General features: G+C 52.0%; 2 protein-coding genes across 5 annotated transcripts; one reads left to right on the top strand and one right to left on the bottom strand.

The window, feature by feature from the left end:
- Nucleotides 1–67: 67 nt before the first annotated feature.
- On the top strand, nucleotides 68–5,256 carry LOC117640392 (PI-PLC X domain-containing protein 1-like). Of its 3 annotated transcripts, none has more exons than XM_034376872.1 (7): nucleotides 68–90; nucleotides 2,731–2,840; nucleotides 2,920–3,063; nucleotides 3,186–3,653; nucleotides 3,863–4,029; nucleotides 4,114–4,318; nucleotides 4,388–5,256. In XM_034376872.1, the coding sequence occupies exons 2-7, from the start codon at nucleotides 2,741–2,743 to the stop codon at nucleotides 4,930–4,932; spliced, it is 1,629 nt and encodes a 542-aa protein (XP_034232763.1). In that variant the 5' UTR covers nucleotides 68–90; nucleotides 2,731–2,740; the 3' UTR covers nucleotides 4,933–5,256. The 3 variants fall into 3 exon arrangements, with proteins under 3 accessions (XP_034232763.1, XP_034232779.1, XP_034232768.1); XM_034376888.1 differs by lacking the exon at nucleotides 68–90 and adding an exon at nucleotides 345–573; XM_034376877.1 differs by lacking the exon at nucleotides 68–90 and adding an exon at nucleotides 1,742–1,764.
- LOC117640312 (histone-lysine N-methyltransferase NSD2) lies at nucleotides 5,142–15,182 on the bottom strand. Of its 2 annotated transcripts, none has more exons than XM_034376721.1 (19): nucleotides 15,106–15,182; nucleotides 14,873–15,017; nucleotides 13,342–13,892; nucleotides 12,891–13,257; nucleotides 12,560–12,803; nucleotides 12,085–12,433; nucleotides 11,725–11,936; nucleotides 10,840–11,642; nucleotides 10,542–10,751; nucleotides 10,095–10,461; nucleotides 9,855–10,005; nucleotides 9,603–9,749; nucleotides 9,359–9,504; nucleotides 9,135–9,286; nucleotides 8,892–9,048; nucleotides 8,608–8,818; nucleotides 8,316–8,511; nucleotides 8,047–8,201; nucleotides 5,142–7,957 (listed from the first exon to the last, which is right to left on the bottom strand). In XM_034376721.1, the coding sequence occupies exons 3-19, from the start codon at nucleotides 13,810–13,812 to the stop codon at nucleotides 6,323–6,325; spliced, it is 5,973 nt and encodes a 1,990-aa protein (XP_034232612.1). In that variant the 5' UTR covers nucleotides 13,813–13,892; nucleotides 14,873–15,017; nucleotides 15,106–15,182; the 3' UTR covers nucleotides 5,142–6,322. The 2 variants fall into 2 exon arrangements, with proteins under 2 accessions (XP_034232612.1, XP_034232621.1); XM_034376730.1 differs by having other exon boundaries at nucleotides 10,095–10,251; nucleotides 10,333–10,461; nucleotides 14,873–15,169.
- Nucleotides 15,183–19,753: the final 4,571 nt, after the last annotated feature.

Here is a 19,753-nt window from a genome sequence, read left to right on the forward strand (position 1 = left end):
GCGGCGCGCAACAGCCGCGGGCTTCCCTGCAGAGCGATTCCGCGGCTCTGTCTCTCTCGCACCACAAGGAGGAGCGGCCCCGCTGCGAGAGTGAGAGAGAGCGGCGAATCGGCCTGCCAGCGCGGCTCTACCGTCTCGCGATGAACGCCGGCACGCCGCCGCGGTGGCCTACTAGAAGACGTGCCCCCGACCTGGCGTCACTGCCGTGCCCCCACTAGCGGAGGGGCCCCGGCTGCCTGCCCGCCTGCCCCACGTGGGGCCGCGGCACAGCGAGCGAGCACGGCGCGGGCAGGGCACAGCGGCACAGCGGCACAGCCAGCTGGGCGGCCATCCGTGTCCACGCTCCGCAGCTCCGCTCCACACAGTCGCAGCCTGCCTCCAGCGCACGGCGCACGGCGGTCGCGGAGTCGAGTCGCGGCGCGGGGACACGGGGGTCTCTAGGGACACGGCCGCGCACCACGCACGCGTCGGGCCTCGAACCGCCATCCGGACATGCGAGTTACAACGCGACCACAGCCTGCGCAACGCCACAGAGACTGCCGAGGCTGAAGGACTCAGGACGGGTCGGACGAGGTACGTGGAACAAAGAGGCAGCGTGCTGCGTCTCCAAAGTGATGCCGTCGCTCTGTCTCGGTGCGAGAGAGAAAGAGTGACGTGCTGGACCGGCGTGTTCGTTGCTCCCAGCTAGACAATGGCTGTTGCTTCAGCGAATTATTGAATTAGTGCGTTAAGGGAGTGCCCACCCCTCCCCCGGTACGCCCTGAGTCCGTGGCTCCACCAACGACAGCAACGCTCCTGCCTGGTGCTACTCCTTGCGCTCGGCGTGATCTGTGTGTCGGCCGTCAGAGTCGCGAATGTTTGCAAAGTAGTGCGCCACAGCTACATACACTACAGCGAGCTCGGGCCGCCAAATCCGTGGCCGCCTGCCGCTATCTGCCTCGCCAGCGCAGGGCCGCAGGACCTCCAAGGCGGCCAGGACTCCGCCAGGACTCCGCCAGGACTCCGCCAGGACTAGGCCTCCCCGTGCGCGCCTTTTGTTGTTATCCTGCCGGCCAAGGCCGTCGCCAAGTCGACCGGTCGGCCGCGTGCAAAAGTAAACCGACAATGAACACTCCCAGCAGTGGGCAATGCACAGTGGATTTGCCAGAAGACCGCGGTGGAGGCGGTCAAAATCCCGGACGGGTTTTTGAGCTCCAGAGTCGCTAAATGGGACTCAGACCGACCGTGTGACCCCACCAATGGATTGCTCTCCGAACGAGGAATCCATTGGTGGGGTCACACGTTCGATTCGAGTCCAGTTTAGCGACTCTGGAGCTCAAAACGCGTCCGGGATTTCGACCGCCTCCACCGGTCTTCTGGCCCACTGTGCGACGCCGGGCCGCCGCCAAGCAGAGTGGCCGCCGTCCGTCCGCCGCTGTGCCGCTTTGCCGGTCATGGACACCGCCGATTAACCGCGTTGGGATGAACGTAACGGCATTGGCTGCAATCACAGCGCGCTGGGCCACGCCGCGGGTAGGCCGCGGGCAGTCCGTGCCAAGACGCACAGTCACACCCAGCATTCGCCTGCATTCGCCGCGCCGCCGCCGTTGTTTAAGGAGTGGCGGCGGTACTCGCCGCGGTAATCTCGCCGCTTTGAACGCAACGCGCCAATTTCCTCTTCTTCTCGCCGCGCGTCGCCTCAGAGGAAGGCGGCAGACGACACGACAAGAGTGCATTCGCCCGCGTCCGTCCGTGCGGACCGGGACGGGGCACGTCGCGGATGGCGTGAGTCAGACACGGGATGTGGAAGTGAAGCTGTGAAGCCGCGAGGCACGCAGAGGCGACGGAGCGGAGAAGCGGCGCGTCGGATTCTGGGAGGCCCATTATAGGCCATTGGGCTACACGGAACCGCGCTTCACCTTAAACGCGCCTCAACCGGTGAGGTGTTTCCGCTCGCGCCGCGCGCCTCCTAGTTGTTGTTGTTGTCCAGCTCCCAGTTTGGAGCGTGACTCACCGCCGTGTCCTAGCGAAGATAGGCGACAACAACAACATCAACAAACACTGCCGCGCTGCCAAGAGAAAGAGAGAGGGGAGAGGGAGGAGGCGGCCGTCCCGTCATAACACCGCCGGGGCTATTATTTGGCAGGTCAGCGGCCCAAGACTGTCAATCAGTTTGTTGCCACCACGCGGGGAAACCCTCGGACGCGTGGGCGGACGGACGGACGGACAGACAGACAGTGGATAGGCAGACAGACAAGACTGCGTGGGAGGGGAAATCAGGGAGCAGCGCTCGACTGAACTGGAAGCTTCACTTGCCGAAGGTGTACCGCCACGCCCATTGCACACGCACTCACACGTTCCGTGTAACATCGTAATTCGCACCGCGGCGTGCGACGCTAGGCTGCCAAGGCCGCCGCGCCCGCGTTCACCGCGTTGTCGGCCCGTAGACTGATCCAGAGTCGTTTTCGTCGCTGTCTCTCTCGCACCTTTACGGGACGCTTCGTGAGTACGAGAGAGACCAAGCGACGAAAACGACTCTCGGAGTCAGTCTGCAGAGGCTGCACGTCCTGGCGGCGGCCGACGATGGCAGAGGGGCTCTCCTCCGGGGCGGTGAGGAGCGGGAGGTGGAGCGGAACCAGGCGCGGAGTAGGCAACCGCCGAGCAGCAGGACTCAGCGGTGCGGCGGGCTGGCCTAACCAGCACGGCGCTTGCAGAGCAGGGGAGTGATGGATGATTGACTTTGTTTCGCAGGGAGTTCGCCATGGGGACCACACCGGGGGCGAGAAGGCCTTGGGCTGCTCTGCTGCTGGTGGCCGTCCTGACCGTCTTGGCCGTCTCGGAGGCCCGCAGGCCGATCAGCGGTGAGTGTCGTGAAAGTGCGAAGCGGCAAGCGGCCGTCGGGTTGACGACCTCGTCTCACAAGTATGTCTCCACTCCCAGCCTCCACCAAGTGCGGCACCGCGCGCGTGGCCATCTCCGTGTCGCCCCTGCTGCGCAGCAAGGAGATGAGGGTGCTGGAGCTGTCGTGGAGCTACGACCGCGCCCTGCCCGGCGACCGCGTGGCGCTGTACGACTACGACCCGGGTGAGGAAGAGCAGGCAACCCGGCTACCTGTCCAAATGTCCTGATGACGTCATTGCGAGGTTGCATTTCGATGAGGTTGGCGGCGACAAAGTACCCTTGTGAACGCGGTCCTGTCGTTCCAGTGGCGAGGCGTCAGTGGGGCGACAGCCGTCGCCGCAATGAGCCCGTCCCTGACCAGGACGCCGGCGCCGTCCCCGCCAGCCCGCACTACACCGAGTTCGACTACAACGCGCGGCCCGGCGCCGGGCCGCAAGGCCTGCCGCAGGGCGGCTGGAACGCCGGCGCGGCGCCGGGGTCGCTGCCGGGGTCGCTGTCCGGGCCGGGGACTTCCCTGTTCCCCGCCGGCTACCCCCGCGACGCGTTCAGCGGGCGCGCGCGGCGGGCGGCTGACGGCGTCCTCGAGGACCGAGTCGAGGACGGTCCCCCGCTGGCCGTGGTGTCCACGGACGGCATGCCGAGCGGCTGGCGGGCCACCAACGTGCAGGAGAGGCACACGCCGTCCTCGCAGCTCGGCTACACGTCGCGCTGCCTCAGCTACTGGGCCGCGTACGAGCGGCCGCTGGCCGGGCCCAGCGACAACAGGAGCGACGGTGAGTCACGGCAGAGTCCGTTACGCCAGAAGAGTCGTTTCGTCGTCTGCCTCTCTCGCACTCTTGGGGGCGCCCCGCATAGGAGCGAGAGAGACAGGGCGACAAACAGATCTCCTGAATCGCTCGGCAGTCTAACGACAACCCCTGAACTAAGAAAGAAGCACCCAAACCGACCCGGACCCAACGCCAACGTGCTTGCCTGCTTGCAGTGCTGGCGGTGACGTGCCTGCGCACCAGGCCCACCTGGATGGCGGACTTCCGCGCCGAGCTGGGCCGCCTGCGGCTGGTGGACCTGTTCATCCCCGGCACGCACGACTCGGCCTCCGTGCAGGAGGACGGCCGGCAGAACATCATCGACAGATACACCGTGACGCAGGTAACCGGCACGTTCCTGATCTGACCTTCCAGGCGGCCCAGTGCAAGTGAGAAAGAGACAAGCTTCCTCTTTTCCCATCGACAGGACGAGAGCATCCTCGGCCAGCTCATCTACGGCGTTCGGTACATCGACCTGCGCGTCGGCTTCTACTCCAGCAAGGACAAGCAGTGGTGGGCCAACCACGGCGTGGTGCGCATGCAGCCCCTGCAAGGCGTGCTGTCGGACATCAAGGCCTTCGTGGGCAACACCGACGAGATCGTCATCCTGGACGTCCAGAACTTCCCCGCAGGTGGGTTGCGATCGGGCATCGAACGCGTGAGCCTTGTGCCTCTTTGACTCGTCATGGTCGTGCTTGCAGGCTTCGGCAAGGACAACAAGGTGCACCTCAAGCTGGTGCACCTGCTGGAGACGGAGCTGGGCGAGATGATGGCGTACCGGGACCACGGCCAGGGCTGGGGCTCGCGCCTGGAGGACATCTGGTCGTCGGGGCGGCGCCTCATCGTGGCGTACGACAAGGAGGACGTGCTGCCCGCGTCGCGCAAGCTGTGGCCCGCCGTGCGCCAGTTCTGGGGCGACGCGCAGACGGCCGAGCAGCTCACGCGGTACGCGTCCACCATCATGTCGCAGCAGTACATCCGGGGCTTCGCGTGGGCGCTCATGGCCGAGCTCACGCCCAACGCGCGCCTCATCGCGTCCAACCCCACGGGGTCGCTGCGCCGCCTGGCGCACCAGATCAACCGCAACGTCACGTCCTGGGCCGAGGGGCCCTGGGGCGAGCTCATCAACACCCTGGCCGTCGACTTCGTGCGCTCCACGGGGGTCGTGGAGGCCGCTATCTGGCACAACCTGAGGCGCAGCGGCGTGGACATCTGCGACGCCTACAGGCTGCTTGACTCCGTGTAGTGTGGACAGTGTACCGCGTCCACCTCCACCTCGCTGGAGCCTGGAACCGCATCGTTAGTGCCGTGCCAACCAAGACGTGGCGCCATCCTCATCTGTGATATAGTGTAGTCTACTTAAGGAAAAACCACTTTTTTAATGAAATTATGAATTTTGTACACTAGAGAGTGATGTGAGGAAACATGGGCAAAGAAACAAAAAAAAATCCAACATACATTTCATGAGTTTATTTATTTGCTGAATACATAAGGCAACAACTATTTGTAAAAATCTATTGTCATGACCAGACATAAAACAAATCAAATAAATAATTGGTTCAGAAATCAATACATTTTATCAACTGATTTGTTTAAACATTGTGCACATGGCATTGATGCATGTCCCAAGGTTAAAAATATTCATCTGATTTGATTTAAATTTAACAATTTCAAGTACCTGAGAATACTGCTAAGGTTTCTTTTTAAAACCAACATGACAAGAGATTATGAGAAATCAGTTCATGTTTAGCCAACAACAAAACAAAAACCTTGTTACATTACATAGAGTACACAGTAAAGCCATTCATTGTACAGACAGCAATACCTAAGTATTATGTACAGACAGAGGCAATACTTTGCAAAGTTTCTTACCTCTTAAAAGTTACTTGAATAAAAAAATCAAACCATTAGGGCGATAGGCACATTCTTTTGGTAACATTTAATAGTTGTCCTTATCTTTATTAATACTAAGCACTTCATAAAAATAAAACTTCCAGATATGAACATATGTGAAATAACTTGGACAGGGAATGATAAAGAATGAAGTCACAAAGCCATGGAGCAGAGAAATGCAGAACAAAGAGTGAGTTTGGCCAACACTTGTCAATGTCAGGAATGTGTGCCAGCCTTAAGAAGCTAAGAGGTAAAACAACAAACACCAGGAAATGATAAGTAACAAATTTCTGTTGACTAAAATAATCTACATCAACCATATTCTTTGGTGGAATGACAAACAAAAAAGGGGGAAATGCTAAATCACACAAAGCAAATCACTTCAGCCCATAACGAGTCTCTTTCATTAGTTTAATTTAAAAATATTTTGTAAAATAGTAGAATGAGAATCAAGTTCTTGAAATAAAATGACAAAAAAAAAAAATCACTTGGGTACTTGTACTAACCATTAAAAGTGCCACAATAGAAATGGCTAAAGATTAAAATATGTTAATAGGCGTTGTGAAACTTCAAAATTTGCAATCACTCGCATAAACCAAAATGCAAATAGTAGGTACTTGTAAATTTGATAGAGGAACTTATAAACACTAAGAGAATGTACTTTTAGAAACTTCATGACTAAAAAAATTCTTTAAGTTAAGTGAAAAAAAGGTCTTAACACTACAACAGCGAAGAGTAACATTTTACTTCATAATATTCAATATATCTTGGTTCCACAGAGAACAAACACCGATAGTGGACTTTTTGGGGGAAGCTTCTCTTATTCTCTTACTTGGTGGACTCTGCATAGGGTGAGACTGAAGGTGTCTGGCAGGTGGTAACACGCCGTTTTCCAAGGTCTTATCTTCCACATCATCTTCTACACTAACAGCATTGTCCTCCACTTTGGACAAAACAGGTCTAACTTTTTTAGAAACACCGCTTTGAGGGCTTTCCCCATGCAAGTTTTCTGTTTTCTTATCCTCAGCGTTGCTTTCAGCTGAAAAGCGACGACCCTTCATTACCTTCAAGCCTTTTCCTGACCTCTCCACTCTTTCATCTGCTTCGTCACTTAAGCGGGATCCTAGAGCCTGCTCTCGGGCCGATGAGAGCCGCCGATTCGGAGGCATAACTTTCAACCCCTTTGCTCTTTGCATGGCAAATATTTTGGCAGCTGACAACTTTACTGGACTCCCAGGTGACAAATGTGTAGCGGGAGTAACAGGGGATTTTAACTTCTTTGGAGAAACATAAGGGCCATTTTTATCCTTGGAAAAAGTGTCAGGTATATCACCTGTTGTGCTGTCTGCCGTGTGAGATCGTACATGATTTAGACTCAGTCTTCCTTTTCCTCCACTCTTCTTAAATTTAATCTGTGGGCTTTCTTGACTATCATCAGATGCAAATCCTGTAGCTATATCTTCAAGTTCATCCACCAATCCATTCTTATCAAAATTTGTTTCTTTTGGCTTCTTTGGATAAAGTTTTTTGATTGAGCTTGGTCTATCAGGTGTTGAGTCCCCATAAGACCTCTTGAGGTTTAAGCTCTGCGAATTAACATAATCCATATTGTGAACAGGGGGTTTCCTTTTCCTCTTTGTTACAGAACTAGGTGAAGCTTCATTAGGAGGAGCGTTATCAATGGATTTAGGGCTATTCGATTTCTTCCTTTTCTTCTTGGAGAAACTCTCAGGGGAATCATCCATGGGTAAAGGAGCTAAAATGAATTTGTCAAGGGTTGGATCTGCATCAGGAATGTCATCTTTTGCTGCATCATTACTGTGAGATGAACTTATCTGAGATTCTTCAACGGAATTTGGCTCCATTTTAATTTCCTTCAGGTCATCTTCAATTGATTGAGGCTCCTTTTTAAGTGCTACCGTGTTACTTTCCCCTGTCAGATGGAGGCTATCATCTTCAACAGGAACGATCTTTTTCTTTCTGCCTCTTCGAGAGGGAACTGGACTGGCATCCTTAATTTCAGATGCAACCTTGGCTTTGGGTGTCTTCTTGGCAGAGGAGGGTTGGTTGTCAGCTTTAGAATATGTTCTCAGTTGCCCATTCTTCCCCTTAGACACTTCTTTGTCATCCACCTTTTCATCAGTTGAATCTCTTTTAACATCTAGAGGAATATCATTATCTCCCAGAGCTGAACCTTCACTGAACGAATCATCCACAGTCTCCTCCTCATTGGAAATTAGTGCTCTGCGACTGCGACGTCGGGCTCGCTCCTCTTCATACTGTCTCTTCTTCTCTTCATCCACCTTCCTCTTTTCTTCCTCCATCAGCTTCCGTTGTTCATCGCGCTTAGTCTTCAGGTGATCTTTAGAAAGTGGGTTCTTAAAAAAACAAAAGGAGGAAGAATTAGACCAACACATGAAAAACAGAAAGCACAATTACAATGTTATCATCAACAATTTTAAATTACCTTTTGATGAACTTCACAAATATGACCATGAAGAGGATCATTAACCAAATTGTCTTCGTAATGAGCGGGGCAGTAAGACTCTGTGCAGTAACTGCACCATTGTTGAGTTCGTTTCTGGCAAACATTACATTGATGTCGAGGACAAAGCCACTTGCCTAAATGTGAAAAACGAAAGAGATTAGTCAGAAACACAGGATTAAAAAAAAAAAAAAACCTTGATGAAATAACAAAGTTTAACAATTTTAAAATGCTATGAAAATTTAATATACCTAGAGGATGAGATGCAAGTCCAAGACAAGCCAAGTGATACTTGGAAGCACATTCCTTATTGATACAGGACACCAATGCTGCAACTTCTTTCCCAGCATCACAAAGCATGCAAATATCTTCAATAAAATTACGAACTCTTGGTCTTCTTCGTTTCTTCTTTCCTGATGATGGTTCTTTGGAATCTGTCAGAGGTGCCTATTTAAAAGAGAGAGAAAAAATAAAACTTTCAAGATGGAGTTTTGATTTTAAAAAAAGGTTAGGAGTTGCAAACAACAAGGATGAAATACACACTTTATTTTTCTTTGCCCCAATGAAACCGGAGCAAATGGGTGCACCACACATGCAAGGTTTCTTTTCATTTCCTTTACTCTCAAGATTGTAGTTAAAAGTTAGTTCTGTGCCGGCAGGAATGTCACAAAGAGAAAAGAGGCCAACTCTTGTGTCTCCCATAACAGTCCACTTTTGAGTTTCACAGTTAGGCTGACATGAGTGGTTCATAAATCTGAAAGAAAATTATTTGTAAAACAAAGATAGGTAATAAGAGAAACCTGTAAGTAAATCACTGATCAACCAACCTTGAGACATTTCCCTTGGGACCAGCATCGATAATTCGTGTGCTGTCAATGGTAAGGAAGTAGTAGTTTTCATCTTTCTCTTCATGCTTCTTGAGCAGCCTCTTCTGATACTCCTCATCATCAATCACTTCTCCAACATATTCTATTACAAAGGTGCCTAAAACAAGGAGAAACAAATAAGGATCCTGTCTCATGCAAGGGCTCATATCATAAGCTACGCTTGGAGCAAAAACAATCCCATACCTTTAGGAATGTCTTCTAAGATCTTTAGGCCCCAACCCCTTCCATCAGTGAAGCAAGGCGCAAGAGATGGATAAATACGTTTCTCAAAGTATTGATTTTCACACTTCTCTCCAGCCGGACAAGTGTTGGGATCGCATTCAACCATCAAGATCCTATAGAAATAAATTAGTTATGATAAGTAGAACCAAAGCTTAAGGTGACAAGAATACATTTATTCAACTGACCTGTTAAGACATTCAGAATCTGGACTACAGGGATGATCTGAATTTGGGTTGCATTCACAGGGAGAAATAGTAGATGTGTCCACTTCAACAATTTTGACATTGCCCACAGCTTTGTTCACTCTGATCTTCACATATTGAGGAGGTTTCTGCAGCAAATAGAAACAACACACAACATATCAATACACTTGTCATTGTAATATAAGTAAATAAAGCTGATAAAAAGAAAACATTAAAAACTTCTCACCAATGGTGGTGCAATTTTAACCTGAGACTGAATCTTTTTTCGCAATTCTTTGTGATCTTTGTGCAATTCATTTGCTTGAAGTACTCCCTTTTGATAAAGTTTTTCCATGTTTGATTTATTGGTGGTCTTTTTCTCTCCCACACAGTCCTGAGATATAAATAAATAAATCACACAGAAAGAGGAAGTTAATTGTTGATGAGTATGAAAAATAAAATGAATGAGATGTACATAAAGCTTTTCAACAAGACCTACCCCTTCATGGTACATGAAACAGCGTCCTCGTTCTATCCAATAATGGTCATTAGTTCCCAAAAAGCGGACAACAAATTCACCCATTCTGTGCGGAAGATTTTCCACATTGTCAGGGATCTCAGTAGGAAACAGGGACAAAGCTGGCCACCACCTGATAATAAAAGAGAAATTATATACAGACTGCTATTTAAAAGAAAATAATTGTGAACAAAGAGAGGCGGAAGATAAACAACTACTCACCGGTAGTGACCAAGTTTCACCCAAAGAACTTCATTGTACAATGGATATCTACCAGTTTCACAGTCCTCACAAATGTAATCCCCGGTAGGTGGTTTGATCTTAAGGCAATCAACATGGAAGGATGTAGGGCAGAGATCACAACAGATCAAAGAACCACCTGCAAAGTAGACAGGATTAGTGTTGCAGCCCACTATTGGTGGTGTGGTGGTGACAAAGGATGATTTCCAAAAGAAATTACCAACGGAGCAGATGAAACACCAAGACGCATTAATGTGATGATTCCCTTTCTTAGGTGGTTCATAGTGCCTTGGACAAATTATTTGTGTTGCAGTTAAAATTTTACTACCAGCAGGAACACAATAATTACCTAAGAAAACACAAGATTGGAAATTATTTTGATTACCCTGCATATAAATGTTGAAAACATTAGAAAGCAAGGCAACATACCATAATGGTAGGACGTAGGGCATCGAATGCACCGCACTAACTTCTCATGTACAAATCGGCCTTTGTTGTCCCTGGGGTTGTCTGATACACATGTGTGGCATACATGTTGAGGGCAGGTTATGTTATGAACAACACCCTTGTTGAGGTTGTAAATTGTCTGAGGCCATTGAACTTTCAGGCACTCAATGTGATAGTGTTTCCCACAGTGAGCTGGAATTAATAATTACACATTTTAATTGATGAATCACAAGGGTTTTCAATTGAGATACCAATAGAAGTAAATTGGAAGAATACTGACCAACAGAGCAGCGAACTCGGACACTGTCTTCTCCAGATGGAACAGAAGCTTGTCCACAGGCATAGCACAGGGGAGTTCTTGATACAGCACAATCACCACAGCGAAAATCTGTAATATTGGCTACATTTGTGGAGGATGGGCCATCTGACAATTCAGTATTGTCTTCCATATTATCTTCATCCTCCACTTCACTCTCACTCTGTGAATGATTCACAAAGGACACCTCCGGTAGTTCTGCGGCATTTCCCAAAATCATACGCATGACGGCCTCTTCGTCACAGACTTCAGGCAAAGCCTCTCCATCAGCATAATCCAAATCGCTATCAGTTTCCTCATCAGCATAAATCTTCTTGTGGCGAGAATTAGCTTTAGTCTTGGGAGTTTCTATTACATCATTAGTTTCCAATGCCAATTCTTTCTTCTTCCTGCCACGTTTCTTAGGTTTGATCTCTGCATCTTCAACCAAACTGAATTGACCTACACAATTATCTGCTCCACGGGCACATTCTATGTGGAACACCCCAGCACAAGGTCCACGGCACTTGACAGTTTTACCTGGCTTTTCACAGCCTTGACAAACTCGTTCCATCCTGTATCCTTTGAACAGGTTAATCTTTTTATTAAGTATTGACAAAATTGGGTCGTCATCATCTGACTCCTTCGCAGCATTGGCAGATTGAACAGTAGCAACTTCCTCCTCAACAGTGTCATCTTGCTCACTGTCATCTTCTTTCTCAATTTCTTCATCTTCAGATTCAGATTCTTCTTCAGACACATCATCTGAGGCCACTAAACGGATGAAGCTGAAATAGCAGAGAGGAATGGATCAGAATTGGCTTTAAAATAATTTAGGTAAACATTCTTTTGAACATTTTAACTACATACTCCATTTTTTCTTCCTCATCTTTCTGATCCCAAAGAAGAGATAAACATTTCAAAGCGTCTTCTTCTGACCAATCTGGTTGATCATCACGGAGACGATCCAAGTGTTTCTCAGAGAAAATGCTAAAAGCTTTATCTTCTTTAGCTTTCTTATCCTTTTTCTTCTTTCTCTTCCTCTTTGATCCAATTTTAAAGCTTGGATCATCCTTAGAACTCTGAATAAAAGATATCATCAAACATAAGTTAAGAAACATTTCCAAGACAAGCCCTGCACAGCCACCTGACATCTACATAATAGGCAGGGTAGTGTACAAAAAACATTTAAATTTTAAGCATGGTATATTAAAAAAAAAAAAAACATACCTGAATTGTTTCAGCATCTATCTGAAGTTTCCTTTTGCGGCCTCTTCCAGGGCCTGGAGTACTCTTAGCAACAGGTTCTGGAGTACCTGCTTCCAATTCATCAGGGTTCTCTTGAATTTTTCTTGGGCGCCCTCGCTTTTTCTTTTCAGTTGAAGGTGATTCAGGTTTAGGAGCTAATTTCTTCTTCTTGCCTGGAGTCGGACTTTGAGACAATTCACTCTCTGCACTGCCCTCTTTAGCTGAGGCATCTACATTTTTTTCATCAGCTCCTTGGTCATCTTCAAAGACCTTAGACTTTCTGCCTTTCCTTTGAGGCATGGTCTCTAAGAAAGCATCCATCCTCTCATCTCTAGAGAAAATACAAATTATAGAAACATAATAAAAAGTTACCAATTGGATTGACAAGGAGAAAATGAAGTGACAATCATTGTTACTTAAGGAAATAAGTTGATTTAAAAAATTCGAATTAAATTACCTTGTCAAAGTCATTACATCTTCAGCTTCACGCACTGCAATGTTCCACTTGGCCTTCAAGAAAGGTTTGATAACAAACCCGGGATAGAACTTGGGGTCTTTCTTCTTCATGTCACTAGTAACAGCAGCAGCTTGCCTCTCAAAGTCTTGAAGACCCAAAAACTGCAAAACCAAAGTAGAAGCAACCCAGCTTCTTTTGCCATTGTCTCCATAGAATAAAACATGATAAGTCAAACGACCTCGTCCTATAAATTGAATACGGAAATGGATTTATTAGTATTTTAAAATTCAGAAAAGGTCAACAGAAAAAGGAAATATTTTCAAAAACTCACCATCTTTTTTGTAAAAAATGGGTTCTACTGGATCATGAATAATGATACATGGCCAAAATGGATAGTGACCTAATCTGCCCCAGAGAAGATCACCTGGTTCATACTTTACCACAGGTCCTCCATCAACTGCTTCTGATACTGCCACACTCTCAACAGGTGCTTTTAGGTCATTGGTTAAATCACTAGATCCATTTTCTTCAGTCCCATTTTCTTCAGCTCCATTTTCTTCAGTAACAGAATCTTCTAAAGATCCATTGGCTGGTTTTGTCATGGGTTCAGGACTAGGCACAATATCAATGCTCTTTTTCACTTTTTTGGGGGATTTCCCCAAAACAGCATCAGTGGGAAGGAAATCTTCAGTGTCAGGCTGAAAAATGTGGGAGAAAGGAAATGATAAGTAAACAGGCATAAAGAAAACCACTTTTCAAGAACACATATTGGTATGGTGTACCTTTGGCTTTCGAGTTCTGCCAGAGCTTCGATTGATTACTTCAGGACTACCAACACCTAACCTTTGCAGGGCACTTGATCGTCTGCGTTTTTTTGAGCTGGCTGGGGCTGAGCTATTTTCAACAGTACTTTCTGAAGTTTGGTGACCCTCAACTGCACCATTTGAGTCTGCATGGGATGTTTCCTTTAGTTCAGACCCATCAGGGTTGACATTGGGATTAGCATTGTCAATATTATTTAAATCTCCTGAAGCCTCAGAATCGCCATCAATAATAGCTTTTTCAGAACTTGTGGTACATTGGGTTGAGGTATTCATGTCATCTTCTTTAGGCAATACATCACCCTCGTCACTTTGTGAGTTATTCAAGCTATTACTGTCATTCATGGAAACATCTCCTTCTCCTTCTTCAATTTTAGAGCTGTCAGAATTCAGCTCACCCTCACGAATCTTGGCATCTATATCCACATCCATAATGTAAGCTTTGGAAAAGCTCAATGATAACAGATTTGTCCGTCAGCAATTATATTTTCAAAGGATATATGTCAGCACACCTAAAATAACAGAACCAAAGTAGTATGAAAGAGGAGGAAATACAACGCAAAAAGAAACTAAAGCACAAAAGCAGAAATTAACAAAAAAATAAAAATAATAAAAAATTGCTATGACAACAGGTTGTAAGCGGTGCTTGGCTAAAACACATCATATACCGAAGGGCAAAAAGAGAAGAATTGGGAACAAAGAGAACTTTTCATTTTCAACGGGTGTATGATAAGTTTTACGCAAGAACACAACGTTAATTTAGAAAAGCTACTTCAAGTGTGTTGGGATGCGGCTGGGAGAAGCCTAACAACAATGCTAGATAAAATGGCTCCTCCAACAAAACTTCATCAATTAATCATGGGCATAAAATTGTCATTTTGCTGTTCCTAATAAAACGCCAAGAAAGGCCTGAGAGAAGAATAAGCAGAAGAAATTAGAGTCACAAGTATATTATAATACCAAATGCAGAGGGGGAAAGGGTGATCTTCCTTGGACTTGAAACAAGCAGCACTTCATAAAATGCTGCACATATAGAAACAATAATTGGACAAGAACGAAGAACACCATCAAACCAGCAAAAGGCGTTTCTTTCGGAATGAGGGTTGACAGCTTATCGAACTAAATCTATTCGTCTCATCAAAAAAGAAACAATCATGCTTACACGATTGAGCTTTGCTAGGTTAAGACACAAAATTAGCATTGCGCGCTAAACCATCCAACTAGGGTCGGCCGGCATGCTAATAATGCTTTAGGGGGCGAAATGGAGAGCGCAAGTGACGCACCAGAACTGAAAAAAAACTAAAAATTGAACGACTTTGACTTGAATGTTGTTGTTTACTGCATGTGACTTTCAAAACATGGTATCGGCGGATATAGGCATGGTGTTCAGTGTCGCTGAAACTGCCGTGACTGTTGCGTCATGTTGAAGGGAGCAAGCGCCCGTCTAGATATCGATATATTTGATTGACAAACGACAGCAAAAAATACTTACAGCGAGGTAAAACTATCTTGGCAGACATTTTGTGCTTTGCTCGGAAAGTATCTCAACGATACAAGTGCGTTGACTGTACATGAAGTTTTCACAACAAACGTTTGTCGTTATCTATTCCAGCAGCCACAGAAGTATCAAATTGAAACTACACAGAGGAATAAGTACCAGCTAGAGGCAGAAGCAATCAAATCAATCACTTTAACAAGATTGAACACGGAACGCTATTTTCACACCACTACTTTCCCGCGTACCGCGCGCATCAAACCCCGTTCACACACCAATCTGCTTTTGGAGGTTAGGGCTGTTTACTAGCTTTCGAGCAGGCACCGGCGGCTACAACGCGACAGTATGAAAAATTTCTCGCTCAAATATTGCGTTGTCGGCGCCAAAGCCAAAACGCCAAAACAACTGTTCTACGCATACTTTTGCCCACTTTTAACTGTTTTTAACACGCCAGACCCTGGGAGGATGTTTGACCGTTTCGAAAATGGATGTGTACAGGATGTCCTCGAACTGCTGGCAAATGATGTAAACGTCGAGCAAGCGAGAGGCGAAAGCCAAACTTTGGTGGTGCTTCCCTGTGAAGTTAAAATAACTTCAGTAAAACGCCAGTTTTAAGTGATACTGGAGAGAAATCGTACAGGTTCACGATATAACGCGGCATTTCCTGTGAGTTGCACAAGAATCGGAAGGAAACACCAAAACGTGTTCCTCGTTATTAGTGTTTTGGTGGCAGTGGTGGCGCTTGGTTTAGTTTTCAACATTTTTTAACCAGGTTGCGGAGCATTGTTGTCTCTTCGAGAAAAGTGGAAAAGTGCCGAAACAAGGCGCCGATCGCTTTGAAACGGAAGCCCATTGTTGGGAGTTGGGATGGTGCAATCCAACGACACCCTTTGCAACGGCAGCCAGCGCAGCCAGTCCACGGACCGACTGGTCCCTTCGAACAGAGGCGGGGTGGGCCCCAGGGTGGGCCATGGACATGGAGGGTGGCTCGGGACAGTGTCCCCGAGGGCCCACCTCGGCCCTGCGACCCTTAGGGCCCCGCCAGACCCCAGGCTGGCCTAGGCTGGCCGAGGGTGCCGCAGGCCCAACGCGCAGGGGGTTGTGGGGCTTAGGGCTCGTATTGATCGCGCTGTCCCCCGTCCGACAACAGATGGCGTTGCTCTGCTCGGCTTACATTCCCTGCCCACCCTGGCCCACCCCTTACGAGCCCCCGCCAGGCCGCCAGGCCGCCAGCCCACGGCGTAGCGCGGGGCGGCCTGGGGGTGGCCTGGGGGGGCGGCGCGTAGCCTGGCGGGGCTGGCGGGGCTGGCGGGGCTGGCGGGGCGCCCCCACCCCTTCGCCACTGTGTACGGCGGGCGGCGGGCCCCTTACCGGCGGGGCGCTAGGCGCGCGGGCAACGGCAAGCGACCAGCGAAGCAGTGAACCACTACGCCACGCCGCTCCCCGCGACTCGACGTGCTGGCGTCGCGCCGTGTACCGCGCCGTACCGCACCGCGTGCTGAGCCGACCGCGCGCCACGCGCAGCGCCAAGTGCCGGCTGCCGAGGCTGCCCGCCGAGGCGTCGCGCCGCCGCTGGGGTCCCTGCCTCTGGTCGCTCTGGTCCCAGAGTCCCAGCCCAGGGACCGCGCCGGGGACCGACCGGACAGCCGCGCCCGCGCCCCGCGCTGACCGACGGCCACCGACGGCCCGAAGCCCCACACGAAGCCCCCCGCCGCGCCAGTCGCGCCAGTCGCCCTCTCACCGCGAGCTACACCGCCTCGCCTCACTCGCCGAGCTCTCCAAGCAGCGCGTGTTTGTGTCGGCGCCGCGTTCTGCGCCCTGACGCCGTGCTTGTTGTGCTGCTGCGCCAGGCTGCGCCGCGCCGGCCCTGGTGCTCCTCCCCGTTCGAACGGACGCGCCACCTGTGGCTGCCTGTGGCACGGACTGCATCGCGTCGCATCGCATCGCCGCCGCAGACACGGCCGGGGTCACGGCCAATCGCGTCGTCGCCCCGCCCGAGGTGCTGGCCGTGCTGGCCGAGGTCCTCACAGGGGGCGGGCCACCCTAGTGGCCGTCCCGGCCGTACCGGCCATCCCGGACGAGGTGCTGGCGCCGGCCAACCAAGTGGCGGCCACTTAGTGCAGTGAATGTGACAATCAGTGGGAAAGCGCGCGCGCCACAGCGGAGCCAATCGGATCCCTCTTCCATGCCCCTGACTGGTGAGTACGGAGGGAAGGACCGTGTGGCGGTGGTGGTGGGCGGTTCGTATACCACACCGCGGGCCACTTTTTCTCCGACTGCTCTGAGCACGACGGCGGGATCCACTGCCAACAGGATGTGGCCCGTTGGGCTCTTGGGGGCTCAGCGCGTGGACACGGGTGCAGGAAGACGGATGTCCTGACGGTCCTGACCGCGGCCGGATGATGGAACACGCGGACGCGTCCTGCAGACACTCGCAAGTTTGGCGACACGAAGGCCGCGGCGTCGAGGTAGCCGGGGCGGCCGGAAGATTGACGACAGGGGCAGCCGTCGGCGATGAGGTGCTGAAGATTACGTGGAGGGGTGTGTCGGCGTGCGGGCGTGAGGCAGGGCACGTGGTGTGGCATGGCGGGCGGGAACATACCTTGTGTGCTTGCGCCCGGATGGTCCGGACCTAACGCGTAGGTTGCCGAGCATCCATAAGTGGTTTCTCGCGGTTTTTCTTGTGCCCGAGAGGAGAGACCCGGGGTGGATGCGTATGCGTAGAAGAGTGGACTGGCCTGGGCACATGCGAGGGAAGTGGGAACGCGAGGGGCCGAGTGGCCACGGTCCTCAGTCCAGGACGCCGGGACGTAGGCACACTTGTCCACGTAGGCCGGCCGCACTGCCCGGACACTGCCCCACGTCCGCTCCGCCCAAGCCCAAGCCGGCCCTCCCGACCCCAGCCGACACTTCTCGGGAAAGTTGCTGAGGTGCAAGAGCCTCGTGTGTACAAACTATATTTGTCCGCGTGTGTGTGCGCGTGTGTGCGTGTGCACGTGCGGCGTGGGCACGATGTATGCGTTTGTGTGGGTGTATACAGAGTGCGTCTTGCTCTCCTTCAGTCCCCCCCCCCTTTCCCCTTTACAGCCGCGGGGGAGTTCGTACAAACACCGAAGATACGCGATCAGGAAAACAGCGGCAACGGCTCGAGTCCCTCCCCCTTTATCAGCGCGTCGGGACACAACACTGTCGCACGACGCATCGGCCGGGCGGGGCGGGGGGGCGGGGCGGGGCGGGGCGGGGCGGGGCGGGGCGGGGCGTCACAGCCTCTTCATCTCGCTTATCTAAGTGCGGTCCAAGGCCCCCCGCGGTACAGCCCGTCCGCGCGGCAACAACGGACGGCACCGGGCCGCTGCCCTGACTGGCCTGCACCTCGCCGCCGTGCCGCCACGGTCAATGGCAGCATGGCAGCCGCTCGCTGCAGCGCTACAGTCCGTCCGCGGTACGCGCCGCGTGCGTCACGGCCAATGCCGGCCGGGTCACGGTAGAGTCACGGCGGCGGCGCGGCGCGCTTGCCGCGGACGGACTGTAGCGAGCCTGGCGCGCTGCCACTGCACTGCGATTGGCGGCGATGCGATCGGCACGGAAGGAGGCTGATTAATTACCGCCGGATTAGGTCGTCAGCGCGCAGTGTCGCGGTGCAGTGTCGCGCGGCTGGCACAACGCCCCCCCCTCCCCTTTCCGGACTGCAGCAGGCGGCGCTGCCAGCCGAGTGATTCAGAAGATCGCTTTGTCGCTCTGTCTCTCTCGCACCCTTACGGAGTGCCCCATGAGTGCGAGAGAGACAGAGCGACGAAACGACTCTTCGGAATCGCTCAGCTGGTCACTGTGGCGACGCGGCTTCCGGCCTCTCTCCCTCTCTCACTGCGGAGCACTGCACTGCTTGGCGCTTGGCGAAGCCGGCCGCCGGCCGAAGCCGCGGATTGCTGAGCGTCGCTCGGCTCGGCCGCCGATGATCTCATCTCATCCATCCCAGTGCATCAGTAGGGCCTTGGGATGAGGCGTGGCGGCGTGGCGACCAGGAGGTCAAGCGTCCGCCCCGCCTCGTTGAGAATGAATTTATGTGGTCTGTGATCTGCACCGAGCGGCGTGGCGGCGTGGCCGGGGCACGCAGTGCACGCAGGTCCCCTCGCTCCGTGGGGCCGTAGGGCCGTGGGGTGTTGAGAAGGGAAGCCTTCGATCGCCGCCCTGGTGAAAACCGAGCCCTCCCTGCGCACCGCTGGCGGCGCTGGCACACTGGCAAGCACGTGCCTCGCGCCACGTGCCCTGGGGGACGCGTTTCTTTCCCCTGCTTCCTTGAATGAATTATGCACGACTTTCTCCCGCGCCGCAGTCGCCGCCGTGGTGGTGGTGCAGCCGGGCCGGGCCGGGGCGCCGTCGGCAGCTGCAACGCCGCGGCCGCGAGGTCCGCGTCCACCGCCAGCACCGCGTCGCGCTCCTCGGTGTTCGCGGCGGCTGCTCTGCACCGTCATCGTGGCCGCCACGACTTCCGCCGCTTCCGCGGTGGAAAAAGCACTCCGCGGCGGCCGGAGGGGGGGGGGGGGGCGCTATGTGTGTACACGGGCGCGGGGCGCGGGCTGTGCGGGTCGAGCAAACAGGTGGCGAGGGGCGGCGGGGGGTTCGGCCAAGGGGGTAAACAGGACGGGGCCCCCGTGCATGCCTATGAGTTGCCGCAGCCCCGCAGTGCCCCGCAGCCCCATCTCATAACCCAGTTCTCCAGACACGGTCCGTCTGAATACATTCGCGCGACGAGGCGTCGTCTGCCTGAGTCCGCAAGGAGGGGAGGGGGATTTTGCTCGGGTCTCTCCGGCGCCGCGCAGCCGCGCAACTCGCCCCGTGCCCCTCGTCCCGTCGATACAATAAAAATCTCGAGAAGGG

Source organism: Thrips palmi, unplaced genomic scaffold (genome assembly GCF_012932325.1).
Source record: "Thrips palmi isolate BJ-2018 unplaced genomic scaffold, TpBJ-2018v1 HiC_scaffold_1, whole genome shotgun sequence".
NCBI classification, from domain to species: Eukaryota; Metazoa; Arthropoda; class Insecta; order Thysanoptera; family Thripidae; genus Thrips; species Thrips palmi.